General features: G+C 38.5%; 2 protein-coding genes across 5 annotated transcripts in view; one reads left to right on the plus strand and one right to left on the minus strand.

The window, feature by feature from the left end:
* Positions 1-17,749, plus strand: part of LRBA (LPS responsive beige-like anchor protein) — a gene marked incomplete at both ends in the record, with an annotated part of 768,451 nt that overhangs the window by 470,153 nt on the left and 280,549 nt on the right. The gene's annotated exons all lie outside the window — the stretch shown is intronic.
* On the minus strand, positions 2,715-3,794 carry MAB21L2 (mab-21 like 2; the record flags this gene model as incomplete). Its single annotated transcript, XM_079716657.1, has 1 exon — positions 2,715-3,794. The coding sequence occupies one exon, from the start codon at positions 3,792-3,794 to the stop codon at positions 2,715-2,717; it is 1,080 nt and encodes a 359-aa protein (XP_079572783.1).

A 17,749-nucleotide genomic window follows, 5' to 3' on the forward strand; every position in this document is an offset into this window, starting at 1 on the left:
CTTAAAATCTAAAATGTGATTTGTTTTAAACATATCTAATGAATTGTCCTCGTTATTAAAACCGCTGCCAATCTTTGCGATTAGGATCTTTGAAGTTATTGACTCCTTTTGGGGAAAGTTATAACTTCTATTTCTGTCTGATCTTATTCTGTACAGCATCATTAAATTAATTTTTTTCCCTGCTGCTTGTGCAATACAGGATCTTTGAGCCTAGACACAGAAATGGTCTGTACTGCTGCAACCTGCCTAATGTTACAGAAATCAAAACTTTTGCTAATTTATATTCTCAAAAAATTTTCAGCCCATTATTGGAAGAATTTTTGATTTTGTATAGACGTTGGTGCTTTAAGGTATTTTGTAAATGAGGACACTGGAGTGTTTTTCTTTTTTTGTTGGTGATACCTGCATTAAATTAAATAAGGATGGAAAAGAAGATATTGAATTGGGGAATTTTTATTTCTCCTTGTCAAGACTTAAAATTTTTTCTCTGGGATAGTTGGAGGGAGATACGTGTCTAATGCTTTAAATACTTCTGTGAGTGAAAAAATGGTCATTTTAAAATGTCATTTATATCTTTTAAACTAAACACTGTGCCCTTAAGTAATTTCTTTGTAAATGTAAGCACCTACTACTTGCTTTGAAATTGTTCTTAAAAAAATCAGAACATTTTCCCTAGAGAATAAGTTCATTTGTATTATTCAAAAAAATAGTATATTTGTCTGAACCAGTTAGTATTACAGTGAGTTTATTCTACATCTGCAGGAACAGAGACCTGAAAAAGATATAGTATAGGTTGAAAGAGTAGAGATGATTTCAGAACTGATAAGATCACAGTTTATATTTCTAACTCAGAACTATTTTTACTACGGAATTTTTACCTAGGAATCTTAAAACTTAAGCCTGTTTTATCAAGTGAACTAGGCACTAGAGCTCTGAGTAGCTTCCTTGTTTTTCATCCACCTCTGCTATCCTGCCGCTCATCCCTCCATACACTGCCTCCCCCACTCAGACTTCTTCCTCTGATCTTTAAAATTGCTTTTTAGAACATTTTTCTTTGTATCTCTCATTCCTGGATTTTCTGAGTAAGTTTAAAAAGTGAGCTAATTCAAAGAATAAATTTTAAATATTAAAGGGTAACATCTGACATGGATTCGGTACCTGTGCCTCTCATTAACATATCTAATGGAGCATAGTTACCTCCAGCATAAAGAAGAGGAACCAGTTCCTTTGGGATGCTTTCAGTTTTACTAATTATTTTATTTTTGTAATCAGATATTTCCTTATATTAAAAAGAAACGTTTGTTAAAGTTGAAACGTTGAAACGAATACACTGGATTGTTACCTTAGAAAAGCAGAAAGAGGAGGAACATACTTTTCTTTTCTTTAATTTTTCTTTGGTCATAAAATAGTATTAAAACCTTTTTTATTTAAATTGAGCGTAAGCTACTTCTGAATAATTCTGGGACTTTGATTAAAAAATGATCATAGTTACAGCATTTATAAGTAGCCATTTAAAAACTTGAAGTAATTTATACATCTGGATTGTTCCTATCACCATTTGCTGGGGAAAAGGAATATGGCTATCTCCATTTTATCCCCTTTTAATGTGACTGATTTAACTGTTAAGTTTTATTATTTAAAACTTGAAGAGGACAAATGATTGAAGGACGAGTATAACTCATTGTGTTAACTATTCAGAAAAGATCCATAAATGTTTCTTTTATAATTCAGACTCAGAGTGCGTTTTTTTTTTAGAGTATGGCATGAGAGAGCACATATCTTAATTTTTAATGTGAAAAAACTTTTCTTTTAAAAATTAGGATCAAAATCAGTTCTTCCATACAAAATCTGTTCTTTCAAGTGTGAAATAAGATATTACTTTTAGTCTTAAAATCTACAGAACAAACATATTATAGTTGTGTAAAATTAATATTTTCTCTTTTCTAAAGATTTTGGTGGGAACTTGAATCGTTAAATCTACAAAATGTGCTGCATTTGTAAATTTTGCAAACTCGAGTTAAAATGGAAGCTTCTTGCATTCCTCAAGTTCACATCTTTATATTGTAAATAATAAATTGTGATCTCACCTTCCTTCATTTAAGAACGATCCACAAACAGTCATTTACAATGTAAAGTAATATTTTTATTACTGTTTTCAACAAGACTGCTTAGGGTGAGGGAAGAGGTGCGGGGGAGGGAGGGGCACATCTGACATTGGCACTGAGATACATTTAACATCAGCAAAACTTTGTTTAAAAGAGAAATTTTACATATAATTAAATACTTTGTTTTTCACTTGGTGACAACATTCAGGCAACCCAAAACAAATTGGAGAGAGAGACAGACAGAGACAGAGAATGAAGAGGGGGGAGAGAAGGAAAAGGGAGAAACTACTATATTTTGATTGAAAATGTACCTTGGGTTTCATTTTGTTGTGGCAAAGCCCGATTGCTTCTGTTGTGTGACCTTTTAAATTCACATTGTTTGGAAGAGAAGGATCCCTTTTGTGCAAGAATGTGATTTTGTGTGTTTGGTTGGTTTGCTCTCCTTTTGTTTGCCTGTTAATTAAGGAAGTCTTCTGCCAGGTTCCCGTTTCTCTCAGGTGGCTTACTTAAAAGTCTGTGTCTGGAGTTTCCACTGTTTGTCGCCGAGTTGTGTGTCGTGTGTTTGAGAGCATTCCCGTTTGTGTCGCTTTTCAAGCAGTCCCCAGCACCCTATAGTTTGTCCAGGCTTTTGGGATTGGTGAGAATTTCCCTGGCCAACCTCCAGGTCTGCTTGGCAGCGCTCTCGAGGGCCGAGTGGGGCTTGCCCTGGAAAAGGTCGAGGTTGGGCAGAAAGTAGTGAGGGCAGCGGCGGCACTGCAGGCAGGAGATGAGCTGCAGCAGGATGCCGTTGAGCCGATCTCCGAGGCACGCCTCGTCCCAGTCCGTTTCCCGCGGGTGCTTCTCGCACTCGTACAGCAGCAGCGTCTTCATGTGGTAGTTGTTGAGCGGCTGGCCAGGCAGCTCCAGGTGGCGGTCCCGCAGCGTCTTCAGCACCGAGAGACACTTGTTCCGGCAGCCGCCCATCAGCAGGCGGTTCTCAGCCTCTCCAAACTGCAGCACCCAGGCGTCGCTCTCCGCAGAGCTCTGCTTGCCGGTCAGCGAGTAGCACTCCTTAGAGAGCAAGTTGAACCCTTCGGCCTTGACCTCCGCCACCCGATTGGGGCCGGGCCAGGGGATGTGGGGCATAGGCCACTGTGCAGCACTGCGAGGCCAGATACCGGTGCACTTGAACGCCGGAGTGATTTGCACCACGTAGCGCTCCCTGATGCGCAACTTGACCTCGCTGGTATCCGCGATCATCTTGACCACATCCCGGTAGCTGCACTTGTCCACCGCCTGAGCCACCAGCGTCTGGAAACGCGAGCGGATCTTGCGCGCCGAGAGGTAGCCGGACGCTGTGATGAACTCGACCCAGAGAGACATGCTCCGCTTCCGCCCGTCGCTCAGTTTGAGCACCGCGCAGCCGGGCAGCGAGCCGTCGTCCACGAAGTTGAAGACGCCCATCTGGTTTAGGTAGAGCACCACCTCGAATTCTGTGGGCGAGATGACCTCCAGCCCCTCGTAGCGGGCATCGATCTCGCTCAGGGAGCTGATGAAGCGAGGCTCCTGCACCTCCACTTCCTTGAGCACGTCCGAGACCACCTTACAGACCTCTCGGATGGTCTTGGCGATGGCCGCCTTGCGCGCTTGGCAGCGCTCAGTGTAGTATTTATTGAGCTGGTAAACCAGCTTGGCCTGAGCGGCGATCATGTTGGGGCACAGGTCCGGGCTGTACACCGGCGTCTCGCAGTACGTTGAGGGATCCAAGGCTCACGCGCTGGTGGTGGCCCTGCGGCTTGCGAAAGAGGCGCTGCGCTCCCCTAAGCCCCACTTTCACTCTTGTCTCCACCTGGGCTGCCCGGCGGATGCTTCAGCCGTCTGGCTCTTTCCTTCCCCTCTTTTGAAAGCTTTTTTCTTCTCCAGAAAATAAGGGAAAAAAAAAAAAAAGGGATGATCTTTGAAAAAGAAAAGTACCTGCTGGGACTTTTTTGCTTTCTCTTGATATGTGAAATAAAGATGTGCCTGCGGGCGAGATGAAGGGGAGGGGGGTGGGGAGACAGGGTGAGAGAGAAAAATTCAGGTTACCAAGAGGTTAGGCTTAGACGTCTGCAGCGGAGGTGGTCCAGAAATCTGGAAATGAGGTCTTTTAAATGCCAAAGTAAATTTAAAAATAAAAGCAAAACATTCAGTGTTTCATTCTTAAACTTCTCTCCCACGCTGGTAGCACTTCTTTATTCAGATTAGGTGAGTGCTTTTCTCCTCACCCTCCCCCAAATGGAAGGTGAAGGGTGTAATTAATGTCCAGAGAGCGGCGAAGTGCAACTCAGTCCGCAGCGCGCTCAGAGGTTCGCAGATGCCCCGCACTCTCAGCGTGTAGGTCTGGTCTCTTCTCAGGGGGTCCTCTTGTAGCGGTTTTCCTCTTTTCCTACTGGAGGCGTTGTTTGGACTGGGTTGGTTTGTTTGCAGTGCGTTCGTCTTGTCTTTCTCTAGGTGCAAACCGCTGGAAGTTGTTTGATACTCATTTCTGCTTCGTAATTTATAATTTTGGCCGTCACAAAATCTATTTTAGTGTGACGAAGTCGTTGCTTGCGTCGCATCTGGGGTTTAGTTATAACGATTCGAGGGTTTTTCTTCTCCTCCCCCTTTAGGTTGCTTGTGCAGATTCCACTTTCTGAGTCGCCTCTCCCTCCGATGTCTCTCTCTCTTTCCCTCTCCCTCCTAATCTCTCTCCCTCTCTCTCCCCCTCCCTTCCTTTCTCTCCCTCCCTTTCTCTTTCCCTCTTTCCCTCTCTCCCTCTTCTCTCTCTCTCTCTCACCCCACCCCCCAGCAACCTCTCTCTCTCTCTCTCTCTCTCTCTCTCTCTCTCTCTCTCGTTGCTGTTTCCTGGAGTTATTTAGTTTATGAATGGTCCTGGGCCATCATGAGGGGGGTGGAGCTTCAGTTCCTACAATCGCTGTCGGAGCTGTCAGTGCTTTAGCCAATCCGAGAGAGAAGACAGGCATGCTTGGCAAACGGTAGCAGCCACCGCTGCACTTGATAAAGAAAGGGGGTAAAGAGAGAAGTAAGAAAATAGGAGGAGATAGTCGAAGTCAAATGCTCACACACATTTTGCCGCCCCCTCTTTTTTAGCCTCCTCTCTTATCAATTGCAAGGAAGAAAAAGAGAGTGTATAGAGAAGGGACTTCTTGGAGATGGCTGGAATGACTCAAGGGAGAGTAGCAGTGGTTCAGAAAGGTTCACTTTTTTTTTTTTCTATCAACATTGTGAAGAAGGTGCAAACGCTAACAAAATTACTTTCGCTTGAAGGCAAATGGGAGGAGGAAGGGAAATCTGGGAAAGGACCTAAATTTTTCTAGATTTTTTCCTTAGGCAAAGTCTTCCTCCCTTTTCTTCCCCTCCCCTCCCATTGTTGCTAAGAGCCAGAGCAATTGCTGTATATGTGCGCCAGTTGGGGGGTGGGGGGAGTGGACATGGGGTGAGAGTTTATAATGGTAAATCTCTTTTCAGTAATTTCCATACGCTGTTGAAAAATGAGGCAGGACAAAAATGGTACAAGCACCTTGTTTGATAATTACTTCATAATTAAGATTCGGATATATTTAACGTTATTACTTTATTGTTACAGGGAGTAACTTGTTATCAGAGAGAAAATATGTTTAAGTTGTGAGAAATGGTGCAGATTTATATATGGTAAAATTTTGTTGGATATACTTTTTAAATAAGCCACTAAAATTATTTTAAACTTAATAAAAATGAAGGGAAGTAAATATGAACCTGATTTAAAGTTTTCTTAAAATGTTAATGTTGTAAATCTAATTTTGAGTATATTTTCAGGCAGTACAGAATTTCATTTGTAAACTCATTTTATTTTCATAATTGACTCTTGCCTTTAAAAGACTTCACTGCTGCAAAAATCTATAACTATCCTGTTATTGATTACACAGATGGCTTCACTCCTCCCTTGGCATTTCAGTGAAACTCATGCATGTGCTTTTAGTATATGTATTACACTTTCGAGCTGTACCATGGTAGCCTTTAGGTACTTTTGGTTGAAAGAGCTGTAACAGTGTTTCTGATTTGCTTAGAATTTATGTTTGAACCTCAGGTGTGTGGATTCTGAGTCTTTTTAAGACAAATCAAGTAGATGGGAATGTTTTTAGTTAGAGTTTGGACGTTATGTACTCCGATAATGCTGTAACAAAGAAAATCTATAAGCCGGTTGTGCGAAGACTTCATTTTGCAAAACCTGGTATGCGGCTTTTGCAAAACCCCGTGGGAAGGCTTGACTTGCTGTCTTAAGGCTGAACCAGATGAACCTGAATTCAGTTGCATAGGGAAAGTTTGTTTCATCAGGTACTTGATGTCAGACGCTTGGACCTCCTTGGTTCGTTCTTGCACATCTGGTGCGGACCACTGGTATCCTGTCACCCCTTCACTCTCGTAGCTACATGTCTCTTCCTAAAGAACTTTGTTCTTTTTTCCTTCTTTTCATCAAGTCGGATTTGTTGCCAGGGATGTCTTCAGTGGCCAGGAGTTGAGACGAACAGTCGCGTCCGCGGGACTCCGGGACGCAGAGCTTTAGTGACTTCTCGGGAGTCTCAGCGGCGCCGGCGGCCGCGGGCTCCGGCGTGCGTGCGGCTGGCGTCGGACCCCGGGCGGCAGGAGAATGGACGCGAGCCGGCGCCCTCAGGGTCCGCGCGTGTGGGACGCCCAGGCTCTGCCGGCACCCCGGCGATTGGCCACGAGGCCACAGCGGCGCTCTGGGAACTGTTACTGGCAGGAGGGGCACTTTGCGGCGGGGAGCGGTGTGAACGCCAGAAGAGGATCCCGCGCGGCTTCTCCCGAGGGCAGTTACTGGGCGGAGACTGGTGGCGGGGTGAGAGGGTGAGGAGCTTCCCTCCCCCCGCCAGCCCCGACCCTCGTCCCTCGTCCCTCGCCCCTCGCCCCTCGCCCCCGGTCGGAGCCGCCGAGGCCTCGCGCGTGGACCGGCCGGGCCCGCGACGCCCCAGGGAGTGAGTGTTTGCAGAAGGCCCCGGGGTGACGGCGTCATCCCTCCTCCGCGCTCCCGCGCCCGCGGGCAGGCGCCCAGCGCCCTCCGCCCTCCGCCCGCACGCCCTTCTCGGGTGGGGCGGCCCCGGCCGCGCGGGTCTTGGCGCCACCACTCGCCCGGCACCTCTCCTCCCTGCTCGGTCAGCACGACCACGCTTCGTCCCACCCTTGTCCCCTCGCTTCTCCACTTTTACGTACTGAGGCCGAGGGAATGATAAAATGTTACAAATGTTTTGATTTAAAAACAATTCATTACCAATTTACCCTGTCCAAGGTAGATGCTCTAGTAAATAATAAATCAGTTAAACAAAGGCGACTTTAATTTATTGCCGTGGTACTAATTAGAAACATCATTTGAGCAATAAACTTAAACACTTCCAGCAAATAATGCTCCCTCTTGCTGGGTCCCTTCCTTCCCCTCCCCCACCCCAACTCACTCTGGCGGCCTCTGCTCTAAGAGCTGCTTCAGCTGTGTGTTTGCGGATCCGCTCTTCCTCTGGTTGAATAATTGAAGGGGGAAACGGTATCCGAGGAGGCTGTAATTGAAGAGCCCCTGTCACCTCTGCTTTTATGTATGTTAGTATAGAAGTCCATCAGCAGCTCCTTGATGGTGTATTAAAACGGAGTGGCAGCCCCTTCTGCAGGAGATACCGTGTTCTATTAAAGGAGACCAAGTGAGAGAAAGAAACTCTAGAGGCTAAAAGCCACTTCAAGTCTTCAGACCGATTGATCTGTATTCTCTTGTTATAATCCGTCTCATCATACTTGAGTTAATGAGGCAAAAGAGGGGGAGCGAAATCTGATGGTCCTTGACAAATTCATTAGGGAGGCTGCAGGACATTTTATTTGACTGTTAAACATCTTGTTTGTTTGGTTTCGGCAGTGCCAACATCAGCATGCTTCTGCCCCAGACCTATCATGTTGGTCTGACTACAGACATTACTAAAAAGAGAAAGAGGACATTCAGGGTGTGATTTGAATATTTTGTTGTGGATTTCATGAAGCCCATAACCTTCAGACTTCTCTAGGATTTACCTTCACCATCCTTACACTTAGGAACATTTATGAGAATTTAGATGATGATAGTGAGGTGGGCATGTTTTTAGTTACTATAAACTACGTATGTTTAAACTTTAGTCAGAAAAGTTCCCATTTCCTTAAAAAAATTGAGTCAAGTTACAGAAATTACTGTGCTAGTTTTTGAAAAATGTGAATGTTTAAGCTCCAGAAGAGTAGCTAGATCATACATTAGATCCTATCTTTACTTGATCGTGGTTAAATTAACTTTTAATTATTAATTGAATTTCCTTTTTCAGTGAAACACTATGGGTACAGAAACTTGGAAATCAAAATGTTAACTATACAAATATGATGTTTTTGAAAGAAAATGTGTGTATTTTAATTTGAACGCCTTTTTGTATTTAAAATTAGAAGCAGAACCAGGTACTTTATGAATGGTGCTAAAATAATGTGATGAGTTGACAGAATACTTAAAAAACTGAAAATATTTCTAATTGAAGAATAATGGGCAACTAAGTTAGAACGCTAATCTTGTAATATTTTATTCTAGGATAATAACACAGTACTTGATTTTTTCAATTTCTCCAATTATGATACTTTCTTGCATAGAGAATTCAGTCATATTTTCTTTCAGCAATTGACTTAAACATCCTCAGCTTAAGTGCTTTGAGAAAGAACCCTGCCATTTACAGGCAAACAGTATGAGAGAAAAAAGAAAACTAATTCTCTTTGCCTGTCATTTTTATACATTCTTGCACTGCTGATGAAGCTTGAACTGCTGCAGGGAATGTATGGATTTGAAAAGAAATGATTCAGTAGTTCATGTTGTGTTTCTCAGAAGCAAAACCAAACTAATGGCTGCAGTCAGTGCTTCTGTACATCTGACAGTTATAATCCTGTTTACATTTCCAGAGAATACAAAATGCTTAAACTGTTTTATTTTTTGCTGATCTTTACTTAGAAATGTGCTTACTGAGTTAAACTTCAGTGCAGTTTTTACTTTATCATATCACTGGGACTTAAAAGATATCCATTAATTACCTCTAGAAATGGCATACAGTATTTCAATAATCTTTCCTAAAGAGTATACAGATTTTAGATTATATGATTTGTTTTCCAGGAAAACATATTAGAATTACTCAAAAAATAATCAGGTTATTGCCTTAAAATAATCAACTCTCTGAAGGATTTATACTTTTTGGAAAACAAAAGACCACGTGTTTACCTGTATATATTCTTATCTTCTAAAATCTAACTTTAAAATATCTGTACAGTTGCTAAATGTTTGGTTCTTATATGCTTAATCATTCAATATATTTATAAAAATATTTTTTAAGAAAAAAATTATTTTTTAGGGGGTCAAGATGTAAAAGGGCAATAAATAACGATTAAATTCTCTGAATTTAAAAACTATTCCAGTAAAAACAAGAAGAAAAATAAATAACCCAAACACAATTTGTTAGTGTATTAGTTGATGAAATTTTATTGAAGTAATTATATTAAATTATCTGTAAGAAGCTTTAACAGCACCAATTGTCAGGATTATACTATGCACATTGTATTAAAAGTCAGAGTAAAGCCACATTCTCTTCCATTCTCTGTCAAATGATCTAATTTTCCAAATCGCCTAAGTATCATAGAAATTGTTTATAAGCTATTGATAATTATTATTCTGGAATCAATCAGGAGAATAATCAGTAATAGAATGTTTTCTTTGAGCAGTTCACCATAGTGCCTATTAATTTTAAATGGTCAATCATGCTGCTAAAACAAGTTGTTTTTTTAATTTCTTTCACAAAATAGCTTTAAAAAAAACCCAAACCTTGTAATCACTTTGATTGGTAACCCAAGGGTATTGTCATTTGAACAGTTTGAACTTAATGTTCTGTAAGGTCAAAGCAATGGCTTTAACTTTGCATTACTAAGCCTCAAACTGTACTGAAAAATAAATGCTTTTATGTACTTTTGAATATTGTTTTGTGGGATTAAGTTTGTTTGGGTTACCTTGGATAATGTATTTGATTAGTGATATTTACACCTATTAAACTTTTACAAGTCTAATTCTTGTATAATTTAGTAGCATGAGAGTATTGAAAGTACAATAGATGTTAGTTTTTTCCCCAAGCTTAGTACTCAGCTGTGTATATGAGTACTTTATTAAACTATACATAGTATCATCAAAATGGACAGTGATAGAGCAAAGAACTTGCACTCAGGAGAATGGAAATGAGCAGCTTTTAGCCTGACTGAAATGTAAATACTCTTGTATTACTGAGCTAGGATATACAGTGTTAAGACAATCTGAGTTAATTCGGCAAGCATTTTTGATTGAATTTACTATATTTTCATTTATGTCTTTTGACTTTACCAAGAAACATTTAGCTTTTTTTCATTTTAGAGAAACACAGTTTTGAGTTGTAGCAGTCACATTCCTTTATTTCTATAAGACAGTTGAACAGTTCTGAAAAGTTAAATAAGATTCTACCTTTCTGTCTTCTTTCCTTCCTTTTTAACAATTTTAACTTATTAACATACTGTGAGGTATATATTGTATTTTTTCTGTTTAATAACTTTGGCTTTCATGACTCACTATAATTTTCAACAAATGAAAGGGTGCTTTTAGTTGAAGCCAATTCTTAACTATTTACAGTATGATTGTGTAATTAGTGGATTATTATTTGTGTCTCCTCCACCTTTGAGAAACAAATTTTACTGGTCTTTAATATCACTTCCACAAAATAGAACATCAGGATTATTGATATTAAACCTGATGCTAAATAAATCAAGGCTCTTGATTTCAATTTCATTCATTTCCATTCGAAACATTGAATTTTATGCTTTAAAGAAGATGTGATATCCTTAGTTTAATAAGATAATACTACTGATTCACATGTAGAGTATGTTTCTTGGGGTTTCAGAGTCATTGCCACTCCCATTTCCACCTTCCTTTGCCATCAGTGCCAGACATATACAAAACAGATGATTGAGATTAGGGATGTAGATTATGCCCGTACTGAGCTGTACTTAGTTCAAAATATAAGACCTGGTGTTACGTTCTATATTTCTTTCAGGCCATACGAGACATTTTGTGGGCCTATGTTTAAAATTATCAGTTAAGCGTATCGTAGGTAAGTTTTTGTTACACTTCAGGAAAACTAGCCCTTTTAAACATCTTAGTTTCTCTTGAAATATACAGGTTCTGCAGCACTCCATCTATAATATTATTAGTAGTAGTAATTTTGCATCAATCTTCTGCTAAGATTACAGGAAATTTTTAATAAGCTTGTGTTATTTTTAATGAAAATATTAAAAAAAAAATCGAGCCTGTTCTTTCCTTTAAATGTTGTGAATTAGAGTAAAAGTGATGTGCTGAGAGGTTTCTCTGATTCCTGGTAGTGGTTGAATAACAACAACAAAAATCCTTCATTGGCTCTAATCTACGTATAGAAGACATCTGTGTAGTATAAATGAAATAATATTTGATGATCTAAGGAATGGAAACTTTTCCTTTAACCATGTGAAATAAAGCTAGGATATAAAACAGCTGTCTTGGCCTATGTATATCAAGGTTCTGCCAGTCTGTTTCTTTTCTGAGTTTTCCCTTTCTCTCTTCCCTTGTTATCTTTGGATCCTAAAGAGTCACTCTCTTATTTTCTGACTGGTTTTGTCTGTAGATGAAACCTGGGTTAGTAGGTTTAAATCAGCCAAGATAGAGTGAAAAATCTTTGATCTATGGCTATGACTGTTTCCAAATGATTTGCTTGCTGGGACCAGACACTATCCATGCCCTTTCACTTTGCTATCAGATAGGTGCACACAAAGGACCTGAAAGGCTACCAGATGCACAGTTAATCATCATATTAGATAAGTAAAGGGTTCCAACCGTACTTAATTAGATCTTCTATTTCTAATAGTTATTTGTTCTATAGTACCTTGTTGGTTAAATGCTCTACAAATCTAATCTTTTCTTCAAATTAGTTAAAACTTGCTATAACTTGTAGCACCAATCTAAAACAAATGATACAAAGCTATGTATTTTTTTAAAATATAAGTTCCTTGCTGTCACATAGCTTACCTGCATAGATAAGATAAAGAAAGGGAGACAGTATGATAGTATTAAAGAGCATTAGTCTAGGGGATAAAAAGCCCTGAATTTTTATCCTAGCTTGGCTACAAACTGTGTGAGTGACCTTGATCAAGTCACTGTCTCCGCTCACTATTTTCTCAATTGTTAAATGGGGGGATACATGAAGAGTTTTTTCTACCTCTTCTAGATAGACAAAAATCTGTAATATCCTACCCTAACATGATTAAAGTTCTTTTTTATATCTTTATTCATTGATTTTAAATCAGAAATCTTTCTGCACACATTTAGAATTTCAGTGCTGTTCTAATATATGCATGTGAAAGTTTTCAACATGAAAAAAATCACAGAAAGAATAAGCTTACAAATCGTTATATTCCATATTTTAGACTTAAGGGAAAAAATGCAAATTGTAGATTGGAGACAGTTGTGAGGGACAACCCATTAGCAAGTTGGAATAGATTCTAAGAGTATACTAATTATTCTTTGATAGGAGTTGGATCATAAAAATATGAAGATGAAACAGGCTGTATATTCTTGTATATTCAGCAAAACCGTATGTGTTTAAAGGTGTGCGCAAGGTTGGCAGGTGTTTGTTTTTTTTTTTTCTCAAATTGTTGAATTGTCTTTCAATGTTTCTGATATTTTCACTAAGATTAGCTATTCTGTAAATATTAGTTCATGGAGCCAAATAAAGTTCAAGTTCATAATTAACTTAAAAAAATTTTTTTTAATGGAAAGGTCAGTCTTCTCTTTAGAGAAATGACACTGCTTTAAGCAACTATAACATTACCGTATTCATGTTGTGTTAAAAGATAGACCCAAGCAGGGAAATGGTTTTCAAAACATGAGTCACTAAAGTAAGTTTTATACTACTTTCTCATGCTTTTCACTTGTTTTCATCAGAAGACCTGACAAGCATAAAAGTGTTAACATCTTTTATTTTACAGATGTTCTTAGTTTTCCCTCAAACTGTAAAAGATGCTGTATCAGAGTAGCATGGTAGGAAATAATTTCAACACCTCCTTTCACTTATGCGATAACTTATTATTTGTCTGAGCTTGTGGATATTTTTGGAGGGAGGGAAGTGAGACAGGAAAAGACAACATATTGAGATCTAATTGTCCTCATTTTGAGATATAGATCAATCAGTCTGTCTGCTGTATTATAAATTCTCTCTAAAATACCTTTTCAGTGGGCATAGTTGAGTTATTTTACTTCTGTATTGTGTTCTTTGGAAGTCTGTCGTTAATGCAATAGGCATGCCAGGTGACCACCGAGAGAGCTGTTGATGGACACTCTGTGGGTTTGCAGAGTGCAAACCTAAAAGACTAAGAGATGCGAAAGGCATTGCTATTTGTGAATTTATGTTTTATCTCACTTCACTTGGAAATTTATGAGTAGCGTGGCTTAAGGGTGCTGGAGTTGTGTGTTCCAGGGCTTGCCCCTACTGATAACACCCTTGTTGGCGTGAAAGTGCAATGCAAATTATGACAGTTACAACCTTCTGTTTTGTTTAACTTGTCAGTAGATTTCCTGGCTCAGTGCTGAGGGCAATGGTGTGTTCAGCTAGTCCATATTCACCTAAACTTAAAAGGTCAGGTTTCTACAGGCAAGCCTAGTCAAAGCCTAATTGATGAGGAGGGCAGAGAGACAGAATTTACTGTTCTGTTGGCTAGTTTCATATCGTTAGGTTGTCCTGAAAGCATCAGGCAGTCACAGCCCCTTTCATGTAAGTGCTGACCCTAGACAGGAGCTGACAATCAAAGGAGGCAGCCACAGGAACCAGTGCAAGTAGGCTATTGATTTTTCAGTTAGGTCTAAGTAGTTTGTAGTATGGGTAATGGGTGACAGAGGCAGGTATGTCATTATCAATGAGCTCCAGAACAGTAGCGACAACCCTCTCTCATATTTCCTTCAGCACTGACAGTATGCATCCAGGGCCGGTCAATAAATCGCCCAACCCTTAACTGACAAGTGACTTGGAGGTTTAGGTTGAGGGGTGGAAGTTATACAGCTAAACTTCTCTACTTGAACACATACTGGATCTAGCAATAGAGTCAGTAACTATATTGTTGTAAGTTTTTGAAGTTTTGATTTGGAAAAGTCAGTGCAACTATGAAAATCAGAGTTCACTTTTAAGCTTTTGAGAATTTAAGAAGCGTGTTTACTTAGTTAAGAAATAAAGAAATGAGCTAATCATTTGTAAAGATACTCTGCAAGCATAATTAAGTTAGGTTATTATTGTATGGTTTCGCTTTTAATTTAGGCTAAATCCTTATTTAATCACGATATCTCTGAACTTATAAAAGTTTAGCAGTTAGAAGTTCCCTTAAAATCCTTTATAATTCCTAATCTCTTCTTAAATGTTTTAACTGCAGACTAATTTTAAGTAGAAAAAAATTTGAACCATTTGTAAATGTTAGGTATTAGCCATTAAGCAGTTACTATTTGACCTTCAAATTCGTTTTATATTACTTTTCACAATAAAATAGTCAGGAATTGAACATTTAATGATTAAAGTTTGATGAATTATGGTTGCTTCTGAATTTTAAAAAGCAATGAGGCTGACTTGTTTTAAAAGCATTTCATATGGATATTTACATTTAAAGGTAGATGTAGTTCGTATTCACATAAACACAAAAGTGTAACAGGTTTTGATGAAAAGTACACGTTCTAAAAGGGATATAAAATAATTGAGAAATATTTTAAATTTAAACCAATCTCTATTTTGTTACAAAATGTAAGTAATATAAAGAGCAGATAGTATTTATAACTAGAAGTGGGAGTTTGGGTTGTACCAGGATCCTTGCAAACTATCACATGCTTACATTTTTTGAAAACTTTAAACAAATTGAAATAAAACAGAAAAGTAAATGTTTTTTAAAACTTCCTTAAATAACTTATCTCTATGATATCTTGTTTAACACTGTGATATTGTACAGAACCAGAGTTTAAGTCTGTAGTATCATCTAGCTGTGGGTAGCCTGCCTGACCACATGAATCATTTTCATTTGTCCAATACAACTGAAAATACCACACGCACCCCCTTTTTTCTTTAACTAACAACAGCAGGTTAATGCACACTGAGGGTGTGGATGCTTAAATATTTTCTTAAGTTTGCAGTGACATGTCTGTGTGAATACCCATCTTTCTTCTTAAGAAATGAGAGAAGGCACATTTGAAATATAGTGAAAGATGGCTACTATGGAAATATGCTAGTCTCAGTTTTAAAGATGCTTTGGGATTATGTAATTAATATTTAGAGAAATTTTATTCAAATCTCTTGCTTTAGTCACCTTTTGAGGCTTATAGATTCTTAAAGCAAGATTGCTTTTAGAGTCAGTGTTTTCCCCCTCTTGTTTATTAATCATTCACTTAATCTGTGTTTTTCTGTTGGATTAGATAAAATATTTAGCTGGGAATCTTGTAATCTTTATATTGTTAGCTATATTATAGGTGCAGCTTCTTCTGCTGTATTTGAAGTCTTTCCTGAATACAGTGTTTTTTTCAGGAAAAAAAGAAGCTGAAGAAAGGGGGACAAATTAAATTTTCATGAAAGAAAATCCTAATCAGTAGTGACAGTGTAAGAGAAAGATGATTGCCACTTGGTCATTGTGGAGAGGCACTTAGATTTGGTGTCAGTGCTTCTGTTAATGATGACTAATGTCTTTCTCGCAGCAAGTGCATGCTCCAACATACTGCTACAGCCAGAGAGAGGGCTCAGCAATAGACACCACTCAGCAAAAGCATTAGGTGTCCTAAAACAAAGGCTTTTTAATGCAATCAGTTTGACAGTCTCTATTATTAGAAAAATGCAAACATAATTCTAAGGCATTTATCAACACACTTTAAGCTGTTTTATGTCCAGTACTAAGAGATATTATTTTAAAATTAAAATTGAACAATATTAATAAGATGTGCTCCCTACTTTGTTACTTACAGGAATGGGCGCATATATTGCCATTGCACAAAATCACTTGTGTTTAAGAAAAGTTTTAAAAAGAGACAAACATGCAGCAGATTTTTTTTCATACTGCATTGCTGTATCCTGAATAAATGCTTTATAGTTACAAAAAGAGAATGAATGACTCAAAAGATCTTTTTAGATCTTTTAATCTTAAATATACTGCTTACAAAAAGATGACATGTGTTATTTCTTCAGTTTTCCCCCAAAGTGTAAGACCTTTCAGAAGGGCATTTGCAATGCTTGTCATATTTTTTCATATACATCTTATTGGCCTGACGTGTCTTGAGAACCATGAGAACACAGATGTCATTGCATTCAGACAACACTAATTACTCTGGGATTTTTGCAGCCTCAGTGCCTGCATGTAACTGTCGACTATGATTGTTCATGCAGCCTACAGTGGGGACGTTTTGCACATGAAAATAGTGAGACACAAAAATTGTAAGACAGGTCTTTTAGTCCCCTATTGTTCTCCAGTAGAACTTGGAAGAAAAAAATTCCTGACACATCAATTTCATTCAGTATTTTGCATTTGAACCATGTTTTGGCAACATCTTCCTTTCTAAAGTAAGAGTGTTATGCTTTAGTGTTCAGTGAAATCTATTATCCATCTGTTCTTTAACCTTCTTGTACAGTCTTCTACATTATTTTGTCTTCAAGCTTCATGGGAAATTTCTTTATGCAGCTTATAGTTTGAGAGAAACACTAATTGTGATATGAGTCTTTCCAAAGTGACAGTGCAAAACAATAAATATGTATGATGTGTTCTTCTGGTGTGCAGTTTAATGTTTAATGAGAAGCTGCAGCAAATATGGTTAGTCTCAATGTCGGTAAGTCCAATCATCTTATGCTTTTAACACAGGTCAGTTCTTTTCTTTGTTTAATTTTCTCTGTAATGTTCTGGATTTCAGTTGATGATTCATGGTGTTTAGGTGGTTTCAAAGCATCAGAGGTCAAATGGTGGTCAGATCTGGGCCCTCACTACTAAATGTGAAGACCAAATATGTGTTTTGATAAAAAAGCATAATCTGTGATTGAAAATAAAAAACTCCAGTAATGTAACTTCATATGCTGATGAAGCAGAAATTGAAGCAGCTTGATCAAAGATGTATGATGAGATAAAACTGCAGTCTCTGCTGTACAGTTATAGTAATTATGACTAATGAACCATCCAGTCTGGATGAAATGGCATGCCCACAGGGACTGTGTCCAATCAGTTGTGACTTATGCAAACTGAACAAACCATTGTGATGGGGTTCCATATTCTATATCATAAGAAGTATACTCTTCATTATTAGTATAACTTTTGTTAGGGTAATGTAAAGTGATTGGAAGTTCTCTAAATTTTGTTAAATATAGATTATAATTCTTTTTCTCTTTCATATACTTATTTAAAATTAAACACATTTATTTTGTGTTTGTGACCTCTGGTTTACCTCTCCTTTCCTAAACACACTTAAGTCACTAACACAATTCTGTGACTTCCTGCTTGTTCTTCTATTGTGCTACTCTTGAACGCTCCCTCTTTTTTAGAGCTCTTGT

This window comes from Hyperoodon ampullatus (genome assembly GCF_949752795.1).
Source record: "Hyperoodon ampullatus genome assembly, chromosome: 1".
In the NCBI taxonomy this organism is placed as follows: domain Eukaryota; kingdom Metazoa; phylum Chordata; class Mammalia; order Artiodactyla; family Ziphiidae; genus Hyperoodon; species Hyperoodon ampullatus.